Source organism: Anser anser (genome assembly GCF_964211835.1).
Source record: "Anser anser genome assembly, chromosome: 22".
Taxonomy (NCBI): domain Eukaryota; kingdom Metazoa; phylum Chordata; class Aves; order Anseriformes; family Anatidae; genus Anser; species Anser anser.
This window is the reverse complement of record NC_139743.1, coordinates 3,995,269-4,016,660: the sequence shown is the minus strand read 5'-3', so window position 1 is coordinate 4,016,660 and position 21,392 is coordinate 3,995,269. Positions and strand designations below refer to the sequence as shown.

Genomic DNA, 21,392 nt, shown 5'->3' with positions numbered 1-21,392 from the left:
CTTTGTGAGTCACAAATCCTCCTTTTCTGTGGAGTTAGACATGACACGTATCAACTTCTTTATCTGTGGGTAGAGTCATCATTTGGAAGCTGTTCAGGGAAAGGCAGAGCTGCCTGGGAAGAAAGGGTCATCTCTTCAGTGGGGGAAATCAGCACAGCCCTCTGGAGTCAGAAGCCCATGTTGATTTCTGCCCGCTGAGAATCAAGGAATAACTTCCTTCGATGCATGAATGCACTATTTGTAATCAGCAAATAAAACCCCCTTTAAATAAGAGCCTAATTCCTACGAAGAAAGAATGCATGAGGCATTGAAAACTTGGTTTTTATTAAGTTCCAATCCCCATTATGTGGAACGCACAAGAATGAGGTTGCACACAATGTATCGTTTATTAAAACAACTTTACTGACGGCGCAGTTCGGTCTCAGGGACAATGCTGTTGGAGTGAGAGGTAACGGCAGCTTTTGGAGGAAGAAAATACATGAGGAAGAGGAAGAAGGCAGACAAGCAGAGCTTTCCCAGGGCCGTGGGACTGCTCCATCCCTCTTATGGATGGGGTACTGGGGACAGCAGCCTGCCACCGCAGGGAGCTCCCAGAGTAAGTGCTTTGTGAGGCTCTTTACTCAACTAATTTGTAAAGCCAGCTTTTACTGACACTATTTAATGATGAAGCTAGTAGAAATCATTTGTTTTCCTATTGAAATTTTGTGATTGCTGCCGCGGACTGGCACTGAGCAGGTTTCAGGATGAAGTATTCCATTGGAGTCTTCATTACAGGAAGACTCTCCTTCTCTGTCCCTTTTTTCCACTTTAAGAGCTGATTTAATGTCTTACTACAGCCCCTGAAACCCCAAACAGAGTTGGATTCCTGTTGTTCGACATACCAAGCATGCACCGTGTAAAGGTGGCTTCAACAGCAAGCAGCAGAAAATTTCTAATGCATTTCTGTTCCTGCCGGGCCGAGTCACCGCAGTGACCCTGCCTAGGTCCGACTGTATCCCGCTTTGTCTGGGGCATGAACAAGAGATCGACCATTTGCTGATTAAGTGGTGAAAGAAAACACCTACGCAGAACGTGTGTCAGAGTGGCTCTGTCAGGGACTTCAAGGCACGGGATTCCCAGGAGGATGGCTGCTGCAGATGCCATAGAAGTTACACAACCCGCCAGGCAGCCAACTTGGAGGCACTTCAAATAGCTGTAGCTGCAGACCCCCGCTTTTACTTCCTTAAAGATCTGGCTGGGAGCCTGGGCCAGAGACTGCGAAGTGGTGGATTCAGCCCCTGGCCCTCTGCAAGTGCTTGCAGACCGCAGGCAAAGCAGCAGCAGCATGAGGAGGTCCAGGGCTCGGGGCAGCAGCCTGGGAAGCCTCCACCGTGGGGGGAAAAAAAGAAATAAATGGTCCCTGTAGCATGCTGGTGCTGCAGAGATGGGCAGAGCTGCCTGGTGCACCTTCCCCAGGCGCGTCTGTGGGATGCTCCAGAAGCAGCGTAGCAGAGGAGGAGGCTCCAGGAGATTTTCGAGCCCCAGCACTGGAAGAAAAGGAATTTCCACTGCATTTAGCAAAGTGCTGGCAGTTCCTATTTTGAGACAAGTGACACAAATAGGAGATGCCAAGCAAATCTGCAGCCAGAGCAGCTGATTGAACAGCGTGTGCTTGCCCCTCCTTTCCCTGGCGTTACATCAGACTCACACCGGTGATGTCAGTGCCTTTATCCCTCGCTTAGAGCTGCGCTACGGCGAGAAAAACCAAGCGAGCTGGTTTCAATAAATCAGCCCGGCCTCATTAGCTCTCATCAACTTGTTCTAACATGTCCAGAGAGTATTTGGCTTAGGAAGAAGGTGGCACTCACAATACGCAGGGCAGGGCTTGGCAGCAAGGATTTTCAGGAGATAACCAACGTCAGAGCTCTGTTCCCACAGAAAAAAGCCCGGCACAGCACTGGCCTGTCCCCGCTGCCAGCTGCCGATGAGCACTGTGATGGCCGTGGGCATTTGCTGTGGCTCCCCGGGCACTGCCTGCTCACAGATTATTGCAGTTGTAGCTGGGCAAGAGAAGGAAAGTGTTTTTTGCCTCCGCTGCTTATAAAGTAACTTCTTTTTGGAAAAAAATTACATAATTTTCCCAGCTCTTACAGTGAGAATGAAAACAAGCCCAAAGCCCGAAGAGAGATTTGCCTATCACTGGAGAAAAATGACAACAACAAAAAAGGAATATTTTAAGAGGCAAAATATATGTCAAAACAAAGGTCATCTCCCCTCAACGAAGCATCCAACCTGCCTCCTTGGAGCAGCGAGGTTTCTGTAGCCATACTGCCCACCTGCCAAGGGCAAAGAGAGCTGACAGTGCCTAAAGAAATCCCTCCGGAGGCAGGCATGGGTGCTGATGGATAAATAAATCCATCTGATTCTGAAAGCCTGAGGAAAAGAAAGAAAAAACAGCCTTATGGGGTATCAGTCTTAAATCCAGTGGCTGTCTATAGGCAATTTCTCAGGTCTCAGTTTCGTGAGGCATGTAAAGCTGGAGGAGCCACTGTGGGGGGTTCGGGAGCAGCCTGGGGGCAGAGGAGTGATGTTTTGGGGGGCTTTGCCCCATGGTGGGAGGATGGGAGGAGAAGGGCTGACCGCCAGGGAGCCGGTCCCTCCGTCATGGAAGGCAGCAGCTGGAGAACGGCTGAGAGGCACTGACAAAGATCTGCCTTTCTTTTCTTAGAGAGCCTCAGCCTGTCATGCTGATTTAGATGGGAGGAAAGCCCCGGTGGGATGCAGGATGCGGCTCTGTCTCTCAGGTCCCATGACTCAAGCTGTCCTAGGAATAGAAAGCAGCACCCGGCTCTCTCAGATCCCACAGTTGTCAGACGCCTGCCTCAGAAATGAATACCAAGGTATTTTTTTTTGCCAGTGACACGAGGGCTGCAATCCCTGGAGAGCTCCAACCTGGGAGGCCTGAATCCGGCCGAGGCCCAGGAGCCACAGACTTCCCCCGGAGCCCTGAGAAGGGCCAGCGGGTGAGCGGCATTACAGGCCCCACGTGTGAAGACCCACAGAAATACCCAGACCCACTGGGAGGACGTCGCATTGCTCCCAGCCTGGTGCTGGGGAGGGCTGCAGAGGGCAGCTCGCTCTTGGGCTCTGTCCCTTTTTCCCCCCTCACCACCCCCTAAGCAGCCAGCCCTGGGATCCAGCTGGCAGCACAGCGGCTGGCTGCAGAGGCGAGTCGTAACGGGGCCACGCGAAAGCAAATTGTGTCTCCTCCACAAAACACAGGAGGCTCCAGCAGAAAGGTCAGGCTGTGAACGGCTCCAGCACGCCGGGTAGGTAGGAGCTATTTTTGGTCAGCTGCTGAGATTCCTGCACATCTCTTCCCTTCTCCTTGTTTCTATAGCAATGCTGGGCCGGGCTGCAGGGACTCAGGCAGCGAATGGAGCCCCAGCCCCACGCAGATACAGCAGCAGCCTCCAGCCTCCATGCCCCGGGCTGCGCTGAACACCGCGTGCAGAGGGCTGTGCTGAGGGAAAACAGATGCTCCGTTCACCTGCCTGCCTCTGTGCAGGAAAAAATGCCACAGTGTGACTAGGAGAAGGCAGGAAGGGAAAGCAGGAAGGGTCCTGGAATGGACCTGGTGTTGTTTTCCCAGCCAGAACTGCAGCCTCTGTTCTCACACAGCTTTTTCACACCCTCACCACAGTTCATTTTGAGGAGCTCCTGCAGCTCCCAGTATTTCAGCAGGTGAAGGAAACCCTGCAGTGGCCCCGTTGTTCATTCCGACAACAGCCTGAGACTGAAGACAACCTGTTATCTTCCCTCCCAGCACTGCTGGCACACAGCAGTTCATATGGGAAGCTATCTGTTTGAGGGGACTCCAAGTAGAAGCCAACTGAAGCCACACAAACTACTTCATAATATCTACAGAGAGGGCAGCAAAGCCAGCTGGGCAACTCCCTGTGGTCCCACCTGCTCCCAGTGCTCCCAGTCCAAGGGCCGGTTGGCTACGAGGCCTGCAGGCACGCTGTGTTCCTCCTGCGTCCTGAACTGGCAAATCATGTGAAAATAACAACGTGAAAACAGAGATCGCAGACAACTTGGTCAAGTGGAGACTTCTGCACCACAAATATCTGTGTCAGTCCCATCCCAACACGACTGCCCTGGATTTGCAGCCCCTTGTTTGAAGAGTCCAGCTTCGTAGCAACTCCAAGTGGCTTCAGCTTATTCCTAGGCTGTAGTGACTTTACTGCCTTTCGCAGGTTTTTATGGAATATTGCTATCCTCTATCCAAAAGCTGTCGTTGAATTTTAGTTCAGTAAAATGAGAAAGGAAAAAAAGAAATAGAGAAGACATGCATGAAGCAGGCTTTTGAAAAACATCTTTCTTTCCAGCACTGTGCTAAATATAAACAGTCTTAAACATCAGACAAGATGAAGAGGAAAGCAAGAATGCGAGGATGGCCTGGTGGAGCACGTCTCTGCTTCTGAGATGAACCAACCCAGAAAAGAGGCACCGAGCCCTTCAGGACCTGCTTTCTGCAGCAGAGAACATGCTAGAGAATGAACCACAGCACTTTGGAGAAATTAAACAACACAGCACAGGCTTTCGGGCTTTGTTTCTGCCTCAGATATTGCTCTTCTTTTCAATCTGGGTTTGACATCCCTCCATTTCAGATCTGCAGCCAGCTTTGGAGCATCATCTGCCAGAACGCTGCTCCACGGGGCTGCTCCTTGCTGAGCACGGCACGGCGTGCCTCCGGCCAGGCACCTCCCTGCTGCCGACCCTGGGGCTTTGTGCTTCTTTGTGCCCGTTGTTATTACTGTGGCCATTTCTCAATCAGTCTTTTTTTCATCCACTGAGAAAACAGCTCAATTCTCAGTCCACAAGCTGTAATATTGGTTCTTGAGTCCTGGCCTGAGTTGCCATTAATCCTATCTTCATGCCATTAACCTTCAACCCAGGCCCTCGAATTCCCTAACAACGCCTTGCCAAAGTTAACAGCAACAGAGCGAGCTTTTCTTTTCTTCTGGGAGGAGAAAAGCCCCGTGATGCTGGGTTTCTACTCTCTCCTTTCCTAATACACGCACAAAGCACAGTCATCATTAGGAGATAATTCAATTAGATAAGATCAGCTATCAGAGCTAATAAACTGATACAAAAACGAGCTTGCGCCAGCCGTCAGCAGAGCCAGATGAGGAGGTAGCTTCCGTCGTGTTAATTAGTTTAAGCAAACGTGCATCTGCGTGTCCCTGGTGTGACATCAACACCGGGCAGCCCGTCCCTGAGCCAGGTGTCCCCTGCCAGGCCTTGGGGCCATGCCCACAGCCGCTCACCAGCTGCAGCCACCCCACAGCCCAGCTTCACCAGGCTCCTCCACGCCTTTGTTCTCCTCCGAGCAGGTTATTTATGGCTGCTAAAGCAATATCGAGTCCCCCAGGGGCTCAGCTCCGGCTCACAGAGAGGACTTGTAGGGATGCAGACAGGAAAGGTAAAAATGAGGCATGTTTGAGGCATGCGCAGAGCCATGCCTTTATTTTGGCTTGGCAAAATAAACCCCAGGGCGGGGTCAGTCCCATGGCACCGGAGGGCAGCACAGAAATGAAAGGATGTTAAAGCAGCATTTACGCTTCTGACCTACATTTACACTTTGACATCTCTGTCCAGCTGCATGTAAATACATCTGGCTGGGCTGCAGCAGGGTCTGGAAGAGGAAGCGTTCCCAGAAATATGAAACACTTGGATTGAGAAACAGCACGGCAGAAAATGCCTTTTTTCATTGCTGTGGTTGCCTATGGTGTATCTGGAGTGCTGTGCCAGTTCTGGGCTCCCCAGCAGCAAACAGACACGGGCTTACTGGGGAGAGTCCAGCGAAGGGACTGGAACATCTTTTGTGCGAGGAGCGGCTGAGAAGGCTGGGCCATTAAAACTGGGAGAGAGGCCTCGGGTGGGATCTTAATCGATGTGTGTACATATGGGATCTTAATCAAGGTGTATACTTACGGGATCTTAATCAGTGTGTGTACATACCTGATGGGAGAGGGGGAAGGAAGGCAGGCTTTTCTCGGTGGTTGCTGGTGGCAGGACAAGAATCACAAGCCTTCCAGGTATGTCTCACAGTTCCCTCACCTCCTGGATAGTTTCTGAATCCCCCCCCCCCCCCCTTTTTTTTTTTGCTATCCCTTGTAAAAATACAGATTCATTTGTCACAGACAGAGAAAAGACGAAAGGAAAACAGTGAGCTAGCGCTGAGATCACGAGGTCCACTCTGACAATGTTTGACTTTACAGAACAGGAGATGAGGAGCAAAGCCTTTAAAGGTTCCACAGAATTTCCCCAGCTATTTTTAAAGGGTTTTCTGTGATTCAAAGCAAGCTTGCAACACAGTCTCTGTGTGCACTATGTGGGAAAGTGATTTTCTCTGGTATTATGGGATCCTGAACAGTGCCTCTAGGCACTCATGTAATTACTTATTCACCATAACAACAGCTACCAAGCTGACAAGGGATGGGCACGTGGCAAGTTATAATTAACGTTCCTACTTGCCTGGGAACTGTGCAGATCCTTTTCTTGGTCTTGTGGCTGTTGGCTTGCTCTGGTCACATGCCTTGGCTCCAAGGTCTTCGGGCAGTGACTGTCACTGGCTCTCTTTTTGCCCTCTGTTTTTTTGGTTGTTTAGTTGGTTGGTTTTCCTTAATACTAATGTTAAAAGAAGCAACAGTGAACAGAATAAGTAATGTGTCCACATCCGTGCCCTTGCTTACCTGCCTTGAAACAAAGAAGAGGAGTTTTCTGCCAAAATGTGGAATATAGGAAATAGTGATTCCTGGGGCCAGATCCTATTTGGGCCTTCATCAGTTTCCTATATATCTAGCCCCAGGGACTGCCTGAAACCCTGTGCGAGCACAGCCAGCAGGACGCTGGTCCCACTTAAACACCAGTCCCCGTGATTAGTGGCTGGAGATAAGGATTCGCAGTTTAATGAACCTGGCACTGAAGACGTACAGAGGAGACAACGGGGATAAAGCCAGGCTTGATCTCAAGCTGTCATTTAGGAATCAATAGAGCTGCACCTGCCCTCCTGGTGAGCAGCCTCTGGGACTGGCACCCGGGAGCTGGGAGCAGGCAAGTCTGGACGAAACCTTGCGCAAATCACCGCTGACTTCCCAAACCTTAGAGATACCAAACGTCCCGGGGCCACTCCTCTTACTCACCGACTGATGCCAGACCACCCTCGCACACACCCGACCTGCTGTTCATTGCATCTAGAGACGGGTGCTGCCTCTGGAAACCTGTCTGGCAGGGACAGCAACCACCACGAAGCCACCTCCAGGCCCCTTCCAGTGCAGAGGGCACCGGCTACAGCAAGCATCCATGTCCACGTGCTAGGCTGAAGGGTTAAGCACCACGAGGACCGTGTTATTTCCTCTCTCACATCACTTCTGCCAAAGGACCGTTATCTCAGCAGCTTTTCCTCCGTATGGAGTTTTCCTGAGCACACGCCAAACCTGGGAGCAGAGGTTTCCCAAGGGCGATGTGAGGCACTTCTTTGTGGGCTGAGCAGCTGCTGTGCGGGGACAGAGCAGCTCCGGCAGGGATGAAAGTTGCCGGTATTGGTCCACCTGAGTTTCTCTTTTGACCTGGAATAAACTGCCTTAGAACATGTGAAAGCTGAATTCAAAGGAAATGCAAGACCTCTAGTTTTGTTCTATGCTTTTGCCACGATTTCAGCGTGCTGTTGATACAATGCAGCTGGCTCCTCTGCTGGAAACAAGGACCACTGCTCTAACATCCAAGTGAAAGAAGAATGCCCTTATCAGCTGGGCTGTTCCTCAGTCACGGGCAGGGGAAATTGGCAACGTGGATTCATTTAGCTCAGGCACATTCAGGTCAAAATCAATCATGTCAAAAATACATCACCTGAATTCAATACCTTTTTTAAAAAAGAAAGGAATATAGACTATGAGAATAAATCACAGCAGAATAGGGCTTGGTTTGAAGCAAACCTATCATTTGCCTCACAAGGATAAATATGTTGTTCACTTTGAACATTTCCCTCAATATTTAACAGCACGCTTGGCAAAGAGACTAGGCTTGGCTTGGAAATGGCTGTTTCCCAAGGTCAAAGAAATGGGATTGAGAAAAATCAGGGAGAGGAAGGGGCCAGGATCAGAGCACCCCATTTGCAACACATAGCTCCCTCCTACTGCTTCTCGAAGAGGCTTGCATGCCACCTTCCCCGTGGGCAAGGCTTGAAGCCAGAGAGAAGGGGATTCTGTTTCCTCTAACGCTGCATGGGAAGGTTTGTTGGTGTGAGGACAGGGAGGGACCCCACGTTTCTCCTGGGACTGCCGAGCCCCAGACCGCCTGCCCCGGTGATAACGCCCCTGGTGTCAATGAGTGTCTCGCCACACGGATCACTTTTCAGGACTGCAGCCAAAATAACTGCGACGTGATTCACCTCTGCATGTCTCCATTACACAGCAGGCATGCTATCAGAAACTGAACCAAAATGTAACTAGCTGAAAGCACTTTTTTTTTTGTCTTTTTTTCTCCTTACAGTAGCAATGGCTGCAAAACAATGGGTGCAAAGCACTCCAGCAAACGTGAAACAATAAGCTAGTGTAGATACTCATGTTTGGTCAGAACTGAGATTATCATTAGATAAACACAACATTATGAAACCTCAAGAGGGAGAAAAGCAACTGAGCCAGGGCTACGATAAAAACAACTATTCTGAGGCAGAAGTATTTAAGTTAAAAATAAAAGGTGGAAACTGAGATAGGGATTGTCAGAGTACTCTCTGAAGAATGAAGTCAGCTGTGAAATAAGAGATAAGGAAATGAGGACTGGGACCAGCTCTTCCCAAGACCAGTTCCTGAATTTTCAGTCATTTGCGGCTGATGGTTGTACATTCAGGGCTGGGACCGAGGCAAGGCAAAGGGTAGGGAGAACTGGGGCTGGAAAAGTAGTTTTCTTGTTGAGGACAGGTACATTTCTTCCAAGGTCTAATCCTGAATTTTCAGCTAGCTACTGGTCCCTGTCTTACTGGCTTCCACAAATCCACAGCCTTTATTTCTGGGACACTAAAAACCTCTTTGCAGCAGGCTGAAGGGTAGACAGCGCTCTCTCAAAATGAAGAGCAAAGATGTTCGTTTACTAGAAGAGGTGGAACACTAATTCCCATTATTCAAAACCTTATTCAAGGAGAGAGATCAGTGAAAAAACATGAAGGGTAGCTCCTCTGTTTAGAGTTGGCAATGCATTTCTCAAAATATGTGCATTGCAGAGAAAACGTTGGCACACACAGAGGCTCACAATGGCTCATTACTCCTCACCAAGTGCGTGCGGCTCCTATAACCGAGAGGGGACTCGGCATTCCCACTCAGTGCAAGGCTGTCCCTCCAGAGGAGCAGTTAGTAGCAGCGCTGTGACAATCAGGGAGACCCTAGTTTGTGCTTTGGAAACTGAAGATCTTCACCTCTGCAAGTGCCCTACGCCAAGAACCTGCCCTGATGGATGGAGGGGGTGGTATCCAAAGCAGAGGATCCCAACCAAGCCTTTTACCAGGTCTGTACCAAATAGTTTTTGCATTTTCTTGAAAGCTGTGGCTCTGGGTACCGTTCCCATCTTCTGAACAGATTTAGACTTTGTATACTGGGGTTGCAGCCATAGCCCAAGGCTGGCAAACGACAGCGAGCGAAAAACACCTGCCTAGCTGTTGTGAGGAGCGTTCTGCCTGCGAGCAAAGGAAGCTGCTTTGGCCTCGGGAGCTGTGAATTATAGCTGTGTGTGAGATGGAGGCTTTCTTTCCCCTCTGCATGAAGAGAAGAGGCTGCGATCTCTCCGTGACTGCTGACATTTATCTCCTGCCCAATCTTTTGGGGTGTTTCTTTGCTGAAGCAAAACCTCTTCTCTCAGTCACAGAATATTGTCACAGAATATTGTCACAGAATATTGTCACAGAATATTGTCACATTTCCTAGTTCAGTAGATTCATCTCTCTAAAACATTTTAGTGGCAAATCCTCTCATTGCCTCAAAGAGACATTTACTCATTTTTGTATCACTTAAATACTTGGATGGGCCCAGCCTGCGTTCAGGGGCCATCAAGGTGGCCTCTTGCAGCTCAAGCGTATCCATCCAGTTCTTACCTGGCACCAACAAGAGCACCCACATTCATCTCTTACATGTGGCTCTGGTGGCATAACCCAGCGTGTGTAACCCACGGTGAACGTGACCTTTACCTCTGGTCTACTCCTGGGTCACATCTTCCCTTTAGCAACTGATATGCAGGTGCTCTTTTACCCAGAATATTTGGAAGCAGGATGCCTCCGTGAAATGAGCAAACACTTCTTGCAGGGGTTAAATTTCCAGAGCAGCAACTGACGGAGAACTGTGCTCCAGTTCAGGCATACGAGCCTAATTGTCAGGTAGAGATTTCCACATGGATTCAATCAACAGGCTCTGGGAAGGAACATTTCCCACCTCAGCATTCCTCTAAGCTTAGGAAGCGTCAGGGAGCTCCAGTGAGAATACCTCTAATGTTCTTAATTTCACAGATGGCGAAGCAAGTATTGCACCAGAAGAGACGGTTTCTGCCACACAAGTGCTCTGTAAGAACTTGTTCTCCTTCCATCTAGTTCAATTGCAGGGAAGACTTTGGAATAAACAGCATGTGCAATTGCAGGAGAAAGATACAGTCTTTATAACCCACGCTCCGCTTAGATTCCAGTTCTCATCTTTTCTGTTTAAGGGATATTTCTTTTGCTCAGATGCTGCCAGGTTTCTGTTTTTAACCAGTTTTCTCACTTCATAAATGAAAAATGAATCATGCAGGCTGAGCTAGCCTGGACTTCAGGTAGCTGACTTCAGCATCAGTCCAGAAGCCAAGCGCTTGCAGGAACTGAGCCCCCACTTCCACGTATCCTGTGTGAGCAGCTGGCATTCAGCCCTTCGGAGATCTCACCGGTCCTTAGGGCAGGGGATGCTGGAGGCCTTTTTGGAACGGCACCTTGTAAAGCAGATACCATCCAGGGGGCATGAGTGAAATATCACAGTGCTTCCATCTGCAGATAGATAGCCCTTGCAAAGAGATGTAGCATTCGTGGGAAGTGTCCCAGTTTCTCATGTGCAGTCAAGAATTGGTTCATTGCTTTGTTTTGCAGTAATTGCTCGTGAATCAGCCGATGTTTCTGGCAATATGTGGATGAGCTGGCACAGATGATCCCTTTCAGGATAAAGAGGAGTTTTGTTGTGTGCGAGCAGTTCCTGGGTTTCGTGGAGCTAGCAAGTCACACCAGTAGAAGCAAATGGCCAAGTGATTCAAAATACATTCCTTCCAAAGCCCTTCTATAAAGCTGAGCTCGGGAAAGGGAAGAACAGGTGGTCATGACAGATGCTCGGTGGTTTAAAAACACTGAGATGTACAGAGCACCACCACAATCCCACATTTGGTATATTCTTGAGGCCACATTCAGATAACCTGAATTCTACCTCGGCCCCTGTGTTTACTGTAGTAAGTGCATTAACTTCTCACTTCTGAACAGGAAACCAGAAGCACTGAGCAGGGTGCTATTTAAGCACAAGTCACACATGCTGTTAAAAATTCTCTTTCCCAGTTTAACATCCACAAAGGGGAAAGATAAATGGAAGAGGGCATTTTACAAGTTTCCAGCCAATTTTGAAAATTGCAGAAAAATCAGTTACTACCCTGGAGGCCAACATGCCCATGCACTTTCTTCTTTTAGACTAATGGAGAGTCCCCTGGTATTTGTAGTACAGCTCTCCAGTGTGCATGGAAAACATCATCCGCTACTTAAAAGTTATACAGAAACTAATGAAAGTTGTTCCAGACCTATCAAAGTTGTTCCAGACCTAGATAATCTCCACAGAAGCTAAAACTGAAAATCTACACGGCTATCCCAACATGCAAACCGTGACCTGGAGCCGCAGGGCCCAAAGCGTCCTGCAGCCTTTGTCCAGCGCTGATCGACGGCCTCCCTCCATCCCCGGAGCTGTCACTCGTGATGAAGTGACCAATATCAGGCAGGAACTCGGCAGCGCAGGCACCGAGGCATAGGTGTAAATACTTGGGTGTCATTTCCAGAAGGAGCAAGAAGTGAAACTGATGAACCAGAAAACGTTATGATTGGGGATGTTCAACCCCGAGAGGAGTTCACCCTAGATATTAAAAAGATATATATTGGTTGCTTTGGGCCATGAAAAAAGATATCAAGAAGATACTCTCAAAATGGTAATTGGCCCGGCACACCATTTATCAAAGGGACAAACGCGTAGGTTACCTTGTCAGAGAGATCTGCGCTAGGTCCAGAGAATATGAACTGAATTACCATGCTTCTGGTGGTGAAGACATCACCTCTGCAAACAGTGCAAAGAAGCACCAGCAGTCACGGGAAGCTAAGCCATCCTTCTGCCTCTGCTGGCTGTAGGCTCCCTCTCCATCTGCAGAGCAGGGCGGGTTTGGTTGCATGTCCTGGTGGCAATCCAGAACGACAGCCACGCAGGTGTTAGCAGGAAGCGACAAAACAAGGAAACCAGCAACATTCCTGAAGGAAGCTAAAAGTGGTGGCGTTTGGAGGTGGTAGCAGAAGGAGACTTCTGTGGCCAGGCTCATTCATCTACAGCTTTGCATGTCCCAGGAACCTAAACCTTTCCCTGGAGAATCTTCTTAAGCATTCTGGAGCTGCTAAAGAGGAGAACATCTATATTTTCTACTACCATGGTTCAATAAATGCAGATAATTAATTCAGTACATTTAATAAATGTTCAATAATGCATGTCATTATCTGAGGCTAGTCATATCTTCAGATTAATAAAAGGATTTAGAAAGCAAGAGACATTCTGGAAAAGCTGGGAAGGGAACATCTCTGTAGCTTTTCTAATGTCTTGCATTAGGGGTGGGGGATTTGGGAGCAGTGAGAGCTGAAAACACTTCTGTCACCGGGGCGGCATTTCTGTGCCTGGCGTAGTTGTTCACATCACACTGGGGAGGACAGCAGACCTGAAGGTGTCCAATTACTTCCAATGGTGGCTTTAACTGGCTTTCAGCTGCCATGCAGAGTGTAATTCACTTTTGTCAAGGATGGGAATTAACCAGCTTGGTGCTCCGTATTGCAAAAAACAATCATGGAGAATGTGTTTCTCAAAAGTAGTGCAGGCAGCCAAGATTATCTGGGTTATTTACACCAACAGTTACCCTGAAAAATTGTTGAACCATGTTGGTCCACGACAGAGACACAAAGCTCTACCTCATCCGGAGCTGTAAAGGAAGGGGGGGGGACCCCAAAATCCTACTGAGTCATCCCATGGAGGGCAAGAGAGAGAGCACCAGTGCTTAGCACCAAAGTGCTGCAATTAGTTCAGAGCTCAGCTCCTGGACTCACAGGGAATAGTAAAAATTGTCACCCGGTGCTGTTAAACTGCTAAGATCATCCGGCAGAAAATAAACTCGGTGGTTTGCAAGAATCAGCATACCCCATTCATTTCATGGGAGCAGCCCTCGGAGAGCACGGTATGTGATTCACTGGGGATGAGCGTTCGTAAGTGACAGGCCTACTAAACACATGCAGATAGTCCCTGGCACAGAGACTAAGGCAAAAGCTGTATTTCAAGGTAAGGCTGGAAAAAGCAGTGAGTGTTTTTTCACCTTATTCATTAGGGAAAGTGAATGTGAATGCAGTACAAGACGTAAGGCACCTGTGTTGTGAGTAAGAGGGCTGGGAGCGGAGCTGAGTGCGAGGGAAATCCAGGCAGGAGGTGGGAAGCATCTGAACAAGATCCACTTGAGATCTATGCAGCACGTCTCCAGACTCCAAATATTTCCAAATCATAAGAGCACTTGCATCGCAGATGGCAGTTTGGGCTCGTTTTTGCTTTGACTGTGTGAAAGTGAAACGCATCCCTCCCCGTCAAACAGCAGAACAGAGCTCTTGTAACGATGGCACAGGCGACTAACCAGAAATGAGGATGCCTGCGCCTCACTGCAGCAAAAACAAGGGTGCCCCTGCGGTTCCTCGGTGGGATTCAGATGCCCTGCACGGGGAAGGACTGCAGGAAGGGGTCACGGACAAGCCTGCTGCCAGGCAAGGAAGGAGCGGGCATGAGGAGCCGCATCTTAGCATCTGCGGGACCGCAACTGGTGCGTAAACGAGAACAGCACCCATCTGCCAAAGCAGCCTGGCCTGTTGCTTCGGGACAGGAGACAGACAGCAGTGTCCTGGGTTTCACTGGTAGCAGCGCCTGTTAGAGAGTTTTGTATTTATTTTTTTTTTTCAGATTTTTTGTAAAAACATGGGGGAAAAAAAAAAAAAACAAGAGGGGGTGGTGGGAGCTGAGAGGGAGTGTAGGCTATGCTGTACTTCTATGCACAGAGCACCAAGGAATTATTCTGTTAGCTCAGGTTGAGCACACATCAAATATGTTTTGTTGGGGTTTCAGAATGACTGATTATTTGTTGGGAATAAGGAGTGGGTTTGGGACCTTGGGCAGGGAAAAAAAAAAGGCAGAGATAACTCTGGGAAATGTCTGTATTTTTTTGTGTGTTCATCCCTAATTCAAACTAAATTTTGAGTAGGGAATTTTTAGGAAGGGGTCCATGTTTTTCCTTTAAGCACCTCTGAATGTCATCTGGCTGATTTGTTTGGCAGCCCAGCTGCAGTGCTCTGCCACCTCCACAATATTGTGGTTATAAATGCTCACACACCTCCGTAACTTTGTACATAATTTACACAGTATGAAGGAGAACGCTGCGGCTGAATGATGGGTTCCGTGCTCTGCTCCACAAATCTAAGGAACTGTGCAGGAATGTGGGTACACCTCTTCAGAAAGAGTAGCAAGGACGTTTTGGAAAACATTTCCCTAATGCCACAGAAAAATGCAACACTTCCAGTTCTCCTCCATGAAATTAGCTACCTTTTACAGTCAAGTGAAGAAACTTGACCTTTTTAGCAATAAGACTTTGGGATGAAAAAGAAAAAAAGAAAAATCCCAATATTTGTTTCTTGTCAGGGAAAGCATATGGCCTTATCATAAGACAGAGTCCATTAAAAAATCAGTGGAGAGACTGCACGCGGGGCTTCTGTGCATGCAGAGAAGATATTTGATAGCGTGGGGTAAGGCGGTTACTGCTCCTCACCGAAATAAAACCACCCGTGACCTGACTTCAGACACCATAACCTTTTCTTAGGACTTACCTGAAAAGACCCCATGCTTAGCTTAGGGAGTGACTCCGCAAGCAAGCAGATGTCGCTTATTTGCTATTGATAAACTTTTTGTTTATACATCAAGTGTCTGAGGGAAATAATAGAAACTATGTGGCTTAATTTGGGCATAAATTAACTGCGATTTCCACAGCACGCATTTACTAAAAGTAATTAGCAGCACAGTAGTGGCTGGGAGGAATGTTGATCATCCGCTTTCCGTCCCAGGGGCTGCGATGCTCCCATCCCTGCGTGCGGATCCTGTGCAGAGGCAGGACCAGGCAGTCCGCAGGGGACCTCGGAGCCTTTTGGAGAGCTGCTGCCTAGCTCCTCAGCTGGTTTTAGCCTCAACACGTCCATCAAGGCTGTCACAGCCATGCTCCTTTCTCCCCAGGACAAAGGGGAGATAGTTATCCCCATTTTACCGATCAGAAACCAGGGTGCAGACACACAAAACAACTTGCCCTGACTCATACGGAAAAGTTGTGACAGATACACGAGAAGAAGAGTGCTTTCCTAAAGCCCTGCCCAAGACCTAGTGAGACACCAGCCCTCCGATAACCCAGGGAAAACCAAGTAAAGGTAGGCTGCTACGTGACTAAATGACTCTAACCTGGGGAACCGATCTCGGCCGCAGCCGTCTGAGAGCAGACACCCCAAGCAGCAGGGGCAGGGTACTGGCTTTAATGCTGCCCTTCTAGTGGGTAAGGAACCTTTTTGGCAGCTTTTCAACTTTTAAATGTGTTCAGTGATGCAAACCCAGTCCTCCCTCACCTGTGCTCTTCACTTGGGCTGCGGTGTGTTTAATACCATTTTGCCCTGACCCGATTAAGACCAGCAGAGGTTTGGGATCACAAAACACTTGCAGAAAGGCCCCAGCAGCTTTAACGCTGCAGCTCTCAGGTGCCTCATGGCCCCGGTCCCCAGGGGGTCCCTTCATCCTCAGTTTCCTTTCACAAAAGCCCCTGCTGTGGGAAGTGAAGTGGCCTGGCTGCCTGCGCGACGCCTTTTAGATGATGCAACTAGCATTGCCACACATCCCTCACTTCCCTAGGGACTAATTTGTTTCCTTCCAGTTTCAAAGCGCTGCTTCATTTCCACGAGCAGGGGCATTAATTAGCAGCAGGGCTCACCTGAAGCCACCTGTATCTGAAGTTAAAGCAGCTAATGGCAAGGCCACTGCGAGGCTCCTCAGGTGCTGGCAAGCTGCAGCTGGGTTCTACTTACACCCTGACATGACTTTCTGAAATGTTACAAGCCAAAAAAAATCCCTAAATGGCTCTGCTAATCCAGAAAAGCTGTGCTTATGCCCTTCCCTTTGGTATAGCCTTCCTTGGAAATAACTCCCTCTCCCTCTTTACATATATATATATATATATATATATACACACACACACACATCAGGTGAATCTTTTTCATGTTCTTGTCAGCTTCAGGCACTGCTCCTGGAAGAAAAGAGAGGCAAAACAAAACTGTGGAAAAGTTGCACCAATGATGAGCAAAAATAACATAGGTTCTTTGTGTCCAGGTTTTGGTTTTTGATTTACTTTTTATTAGCACTTCAGCCAGTCTCTTTTCTAGAAATGTTCATCATTTTAACTTATCAGTACCTATGAAAGTTCCTAACATCCTTTTGGAGCATGTTTTGTTCTTGTATGTAATGATGCTACTGTACTCAGAGGTCCGCAGGTTTGCAGAACTCTTGTGCCAGAAATAGTGTGCTGTGGTTTTGATTCCTAGTCTTTTGTTTCAGCTGTGAGCTTCTTCCTTTATTCCTAGGAGGGCTCTTCTTTGCTGTTATCAATTAGGAAGTATCCAGAAGTGTTTGTGAAGTCCTGCCTCCTGTTTCAGACCGAATCACTTTGGTTATATCATTCGTATGATCTATTTCTCATTAGTATTGTAAGTCTGTTAGCTGCAAGTCAGAGACAGGCTCCCCAGGGTACCAGACACACATAACAAGTATCCCTAAAGAAATGGAGAGACTGAGCCTTATTTCTCCTTTCAAATCTCTAACAAAAACGGGAAATAAGAAGAAAAATGTTTTTTTTTTCATGAATCTTTAGAGTATGTGGTTCACAGATACACGTGGCTGCCATGTATTCATGCTTCTTTGAACATTCAGTGGGCTATGAAACCTTCGTGATTTGTTCATCAGCCTCATTTGGAGCTGGGTTGTTGTCTTTTTCCATATTTAAAGCTCATCTTCTGTGTATGAGCTACAGTAGTTCACTGTGGCCAAAAATACCTTAAAATCTCCCTGAAGCAGCCCTCTAATTTAGCCCATTCTGCAGGCAGGCTCTCTAAGTGGAGCATGTCTGGAGGTCTCCAACAAGCTGGAACACAATAAAGAATAGAAAGCAGACATTTACCAGCTCAGCTCATTCCCAATCAAGTATCCAGCCAAGTACGGCATGTACCTCCCTCTGCAAATCAAGCTTTTTCCCTTCCTTTCTCATGATGGAAGTGCCCTTCCACCCAAAAACAACCCACTGCTGCCCTGCAGGGAGCGACCCCTCTGCCTGCTTGGGCTGGATCTGAACGATGGGGAGCGCAGGATCAGGCAAGGACAGAGCATCTCTTGGCCATCCAGCTGTCTGTTTCTAGACAAGAGGGCTCTCATCGTGTGCCCACCGGCAGACACGAAGCTGGTGGGGCTCTGCCTGGGTCCGCAGCAGCTGCTGTGCAGGATGGGGCTGGCCTGCTGCTCACGTGCACCCTCCAACCCTGGTTCTCCTGTGAGGGCTTGAGCATTGGGGAGAGGCTGCGTGGTGAAATCCAGGGCAGGATCCTGCTTTAAAAAAAGCAGGATGCTACTGAAAGGCCTGGTGTGGAGATGGGTGCTAAGCCAAGTGTCCAAAGCCAGCCTGGGAATGGCAGTGATGTCTGCGGGACAGGCGAGGCAGGTTGGACCTCTATTTGCTTGTTCATCCATTACGTGAACGCTTCAGGATGAAAGGAAGACCAAAGGTGATAGCAGGGCTAACGTGAACTGCATCTGCTGGAATAGCTGTCTTTCTGTTCACTCGGGGAAAAGAACAAATGTTATTGAACCTTAAAATCAAGCCTGACCATTTCTAAAGAGAGGATGTGACTCAGGTACCAGCACGCAGCCCTGCTCAGCCACCAACCAGCAGGCTGTCAAGCGGATTAGAGTTTCAGCAAAAAGCAGCTGTGTAAAAGATCCCAAAGCATAGGAAAGAAGATGCTTGAGCAATAAATCTTTCCTTGCAGCTACATGCTGATAACGGCCTTTCCTACCATCTGAGTTTGTCTCTCTCTGTAGCAGCCACGCCAGAGCCCCCCAGCCCTGATGGAGCAGCCGCTGAGCTTAATGGTGCAGCAGGATCAGTGCAGGGGAGGTGCTGAGCCCCTGGCAGGGTGGGTAACAGGCTGCAGGGGGTGAAGGAACATTCCTCAGCCCTCTCATTCCTCTAGGGCAGGAAGCAAAATAGCTGGCTTGCTGGCACCTGCTCTGCTGCTGGCCTGGCAAATGTTTTGTGGTTTTTATTGCTCTTGCGTCAGGGAACTGGCCAGAGAGCTACAGGGAACGTAGGGCTGCTTTCACCCCTTGGGGGCGGTTCATGTTGTCTGTCCTCCTCTGGATGATGTGGGTGCAAAGTAAAATCCTTTCACCACACAGGAGCAAGCAGGGATCCTTCTGGTCTGGGCTGAGTGGAAAATGCTGCCCTTGCTACGTGGAGCCCTGCAAAGGCAGCCTGAGCTAGCGGGGCTTCATCGCCGGCTGCGTTCAGCTCCTGTTCTCAGCTTGGACCCATTACCAACTGGGAAAGCTGGTTCAGATCGGTGGGAGAACAGGAAGGAAACGCAAGCTGAAGCTGCTGAGCTGGGCTGTGCCCAGAGCTGCACCATGCAGCGTGCGCACCGAAGTCCCGTCTGTCTGTTGATGTACCCACACCGTGTGCGTGCGGCCCCCCCGCACACATATGTTTTGATCTTAGCTTCCTAACTATAAGCTCCAGGAGTTGGTCCAACAAGCTCTGGCTGTGTTTCCATTCAAATGCCGTGTAAGAAGCGTGCTGGTACAAAGGCTGCGTTTGCATCAGGAGGATGAAAAGCCAGGGGTAGTCTTTGTCTCCTTGCTGCCTGTCAGTAACACGGCTAATTTGGGCTCTCATTTTAAATAATCCCCCTAATCTATCAGATCGGATTGTGAAACATGAAATTGATGGGCCTGAAGTTACTCAGCAGCAAATGAATGCCTGGGCCGAAGAGAACTCCAGAGTTCAAAACAAGGAAAATCTGGGAATGGGGGAGGCTAGGCTGGGGCTGACTGCATTGTCGGAAGGGCTGGAAGTGAGGGCAAGCAGGCATGTGCCATGTTTTTTCCCCCTAGGAGAAGGAAGGTTTTTTTTGCTCTCAGCAGCAGAGCCATGAGCCCACAAATGGTGAAGAACTGGGGAAAGGCTGAAGCAAGAGCCTGACTTGGCAACGCTGCTGTGAGCAGGGCTCCTTGGTTACTCCAGCCAGGGTTCGACTCGGTGCTCGTTCACGGGGCTGTCCCTGTAGTCACACAGCAGCCATCAGACAACGTATTATCAGAACCAGGAGCTTAATGAGTCCGTGATACAGGGGGAACCTCTGCAGGGCCACAAAGGTGTGGGAACAGCTTGGAGGAGATGGGCTCTCACCTACACCCTGCTGCCCGTGGCGTGCTGCAGCTCGCTGCGCTCGAGCGAGACCCAGAAGGAAATATCTTTGTTTCCCCGCTAGCAGAAGGATTAGCAAAGAGGCTTCTCTCCGCACAGCTGCTGAGGCAGATCAGGTGTAATCCGCAGCAGGTGCAATGCCGCGGCCCCGCTGGTGCTCAGGGAGCGGAGCTGAGCCCTGCCTGCAGAGGACCGGCCAGGCACAGCCGGTGCAGTTCCCTGGGCTCGGTGGTGGCTCCGAGCAGTTTTATAGCAGGGGAGACTTCCCACAGCTCTCCGGCTCATTTTCTGTCCTGCTATCGTATCTGTGTATTTAGCACTCTGTGCTGCATGTGATTATCAGCTTGGGTTTTGATGAACAAGTTTGCTTAAGGGAAATGGGTGCCAGGAAGGCTGATGGCTGCGTCCTAGGGACGAAGATGGAGCTAGGTGGAAATTCCTCTTTATGTCCATGACTGCTCCAGTGAAAACAAATTCTTTCTTTCCTCATCCAGAGACTTTCAAGAACTGACAGGTATATGTTTTGGTTACTGTCAAAATAGCATGAAGGATCAACTCAAGAACTTCAGTGGACTTGGAAGGACGGATCTGATTTGGTTTTCTCCCTTGGAAAGCCATCTAAACTTTCTGGGCTTTCTTCTGTCTTGAGGGATCTTCTGGGATGTCACAGGCAAACAATGCTGCTCTGCTTTCAAGATGCAGTGAAAGGCCTTCTAGGCGCCTGAGCCACGTGTTCAACTCTTATTTTCCTTCTTCCTTGGACCACAAGACAGCATCTCCTCACCTTGGAGACCAAGGCATTGCTCCTCTCCTGCGCGACAGTGAAGGGGGTCACCACTGGTGCACTGCGCTCGGGGGATCGACTGGAGTGCAGGATCTTGTCCTTGCCAGCAGCAGCCTGACTTCCATCTCTCAAATTTTGTTTGCTAATTGCAGTAATCTCATCTTCTTTATGCCTGAAATCACTGTGCAAGTGTAGACCTTATCACCTTGTTTATTCCTTCTCTCTCTTTTTTTTTTTTTTTTTTGGTGTGTGTGTATGTAATAATTTCTTCTCATTAGAGAGAACAAGGGGAGAAACTGGGACCAGTGGGAGGCAGTCCCACGGCTGCCTGCTGGGTGCTTGCTTCTCTGGGTGATGCACCCCTCCTGCCCGACATCCCAAGGGCAGCAGGGTCCTGCCTGGCCTTGGCTTTGAGCAGGAGGTGGCCCTGTGGCATCGGCCACTTCACCTGCCCTGAACCTGGTGCTGCTGCACTCCAAAGGCCTTTCAAGCTGCCTTTAGTCCAGATAAGGCTTGGAGGGCGAAGAGGCAACAAAAGCACCTAATCCACTTAACTGCCAGTGGAAACCTCGGCAGTGAAGAGAGCAAACCATTTGGGGGAAGACTTCCCTGCAGTTGTATACTGGGGATTTCCTACAGCTGCAGCCCTCCCTGCCTGTGTGTTCTGGTAATGAATACTAACGATCCTTCACTTCTATTTTAATTGCCTGCCTATCAAGCTTTGTTAATCTTCCCCATTTTC

The 21,392-nt window shown here is 49.0% G+C and overlaps 1 protein-coding gene across 2 annotated transcripts in view; it reads left to right on the top strand.

Annotated features, from left to right (window-relative positions):
* LOC310885252 (uncharacterized protein) overlaps positions 1–17,022 on the top strand; it is a 95,382-nt gene extending 78,360 nt beyond the window's left edge. The window contains exons 6-7 of one of the 2 annotated variants that reach the window (XM_083808378.1): positions 415–595; positions 2,897–17,022. In XM_083808378.1, coding sequence (XP_083664504.1) covers positions 415–595; positions 2,897–3,006 — 291 coding nt within the window. In that variant the 3' untranslated portion in view covers positions 3,007–17,022. Of the gene's footprint in view, positions 1–73 lie in introns of both variants that reach the window. The other variant, XM_083808379.1, reaches the window with a different exon arrangement.
* Positions 17,023–21,392: the final 4,370 nt, after the last annotated feature.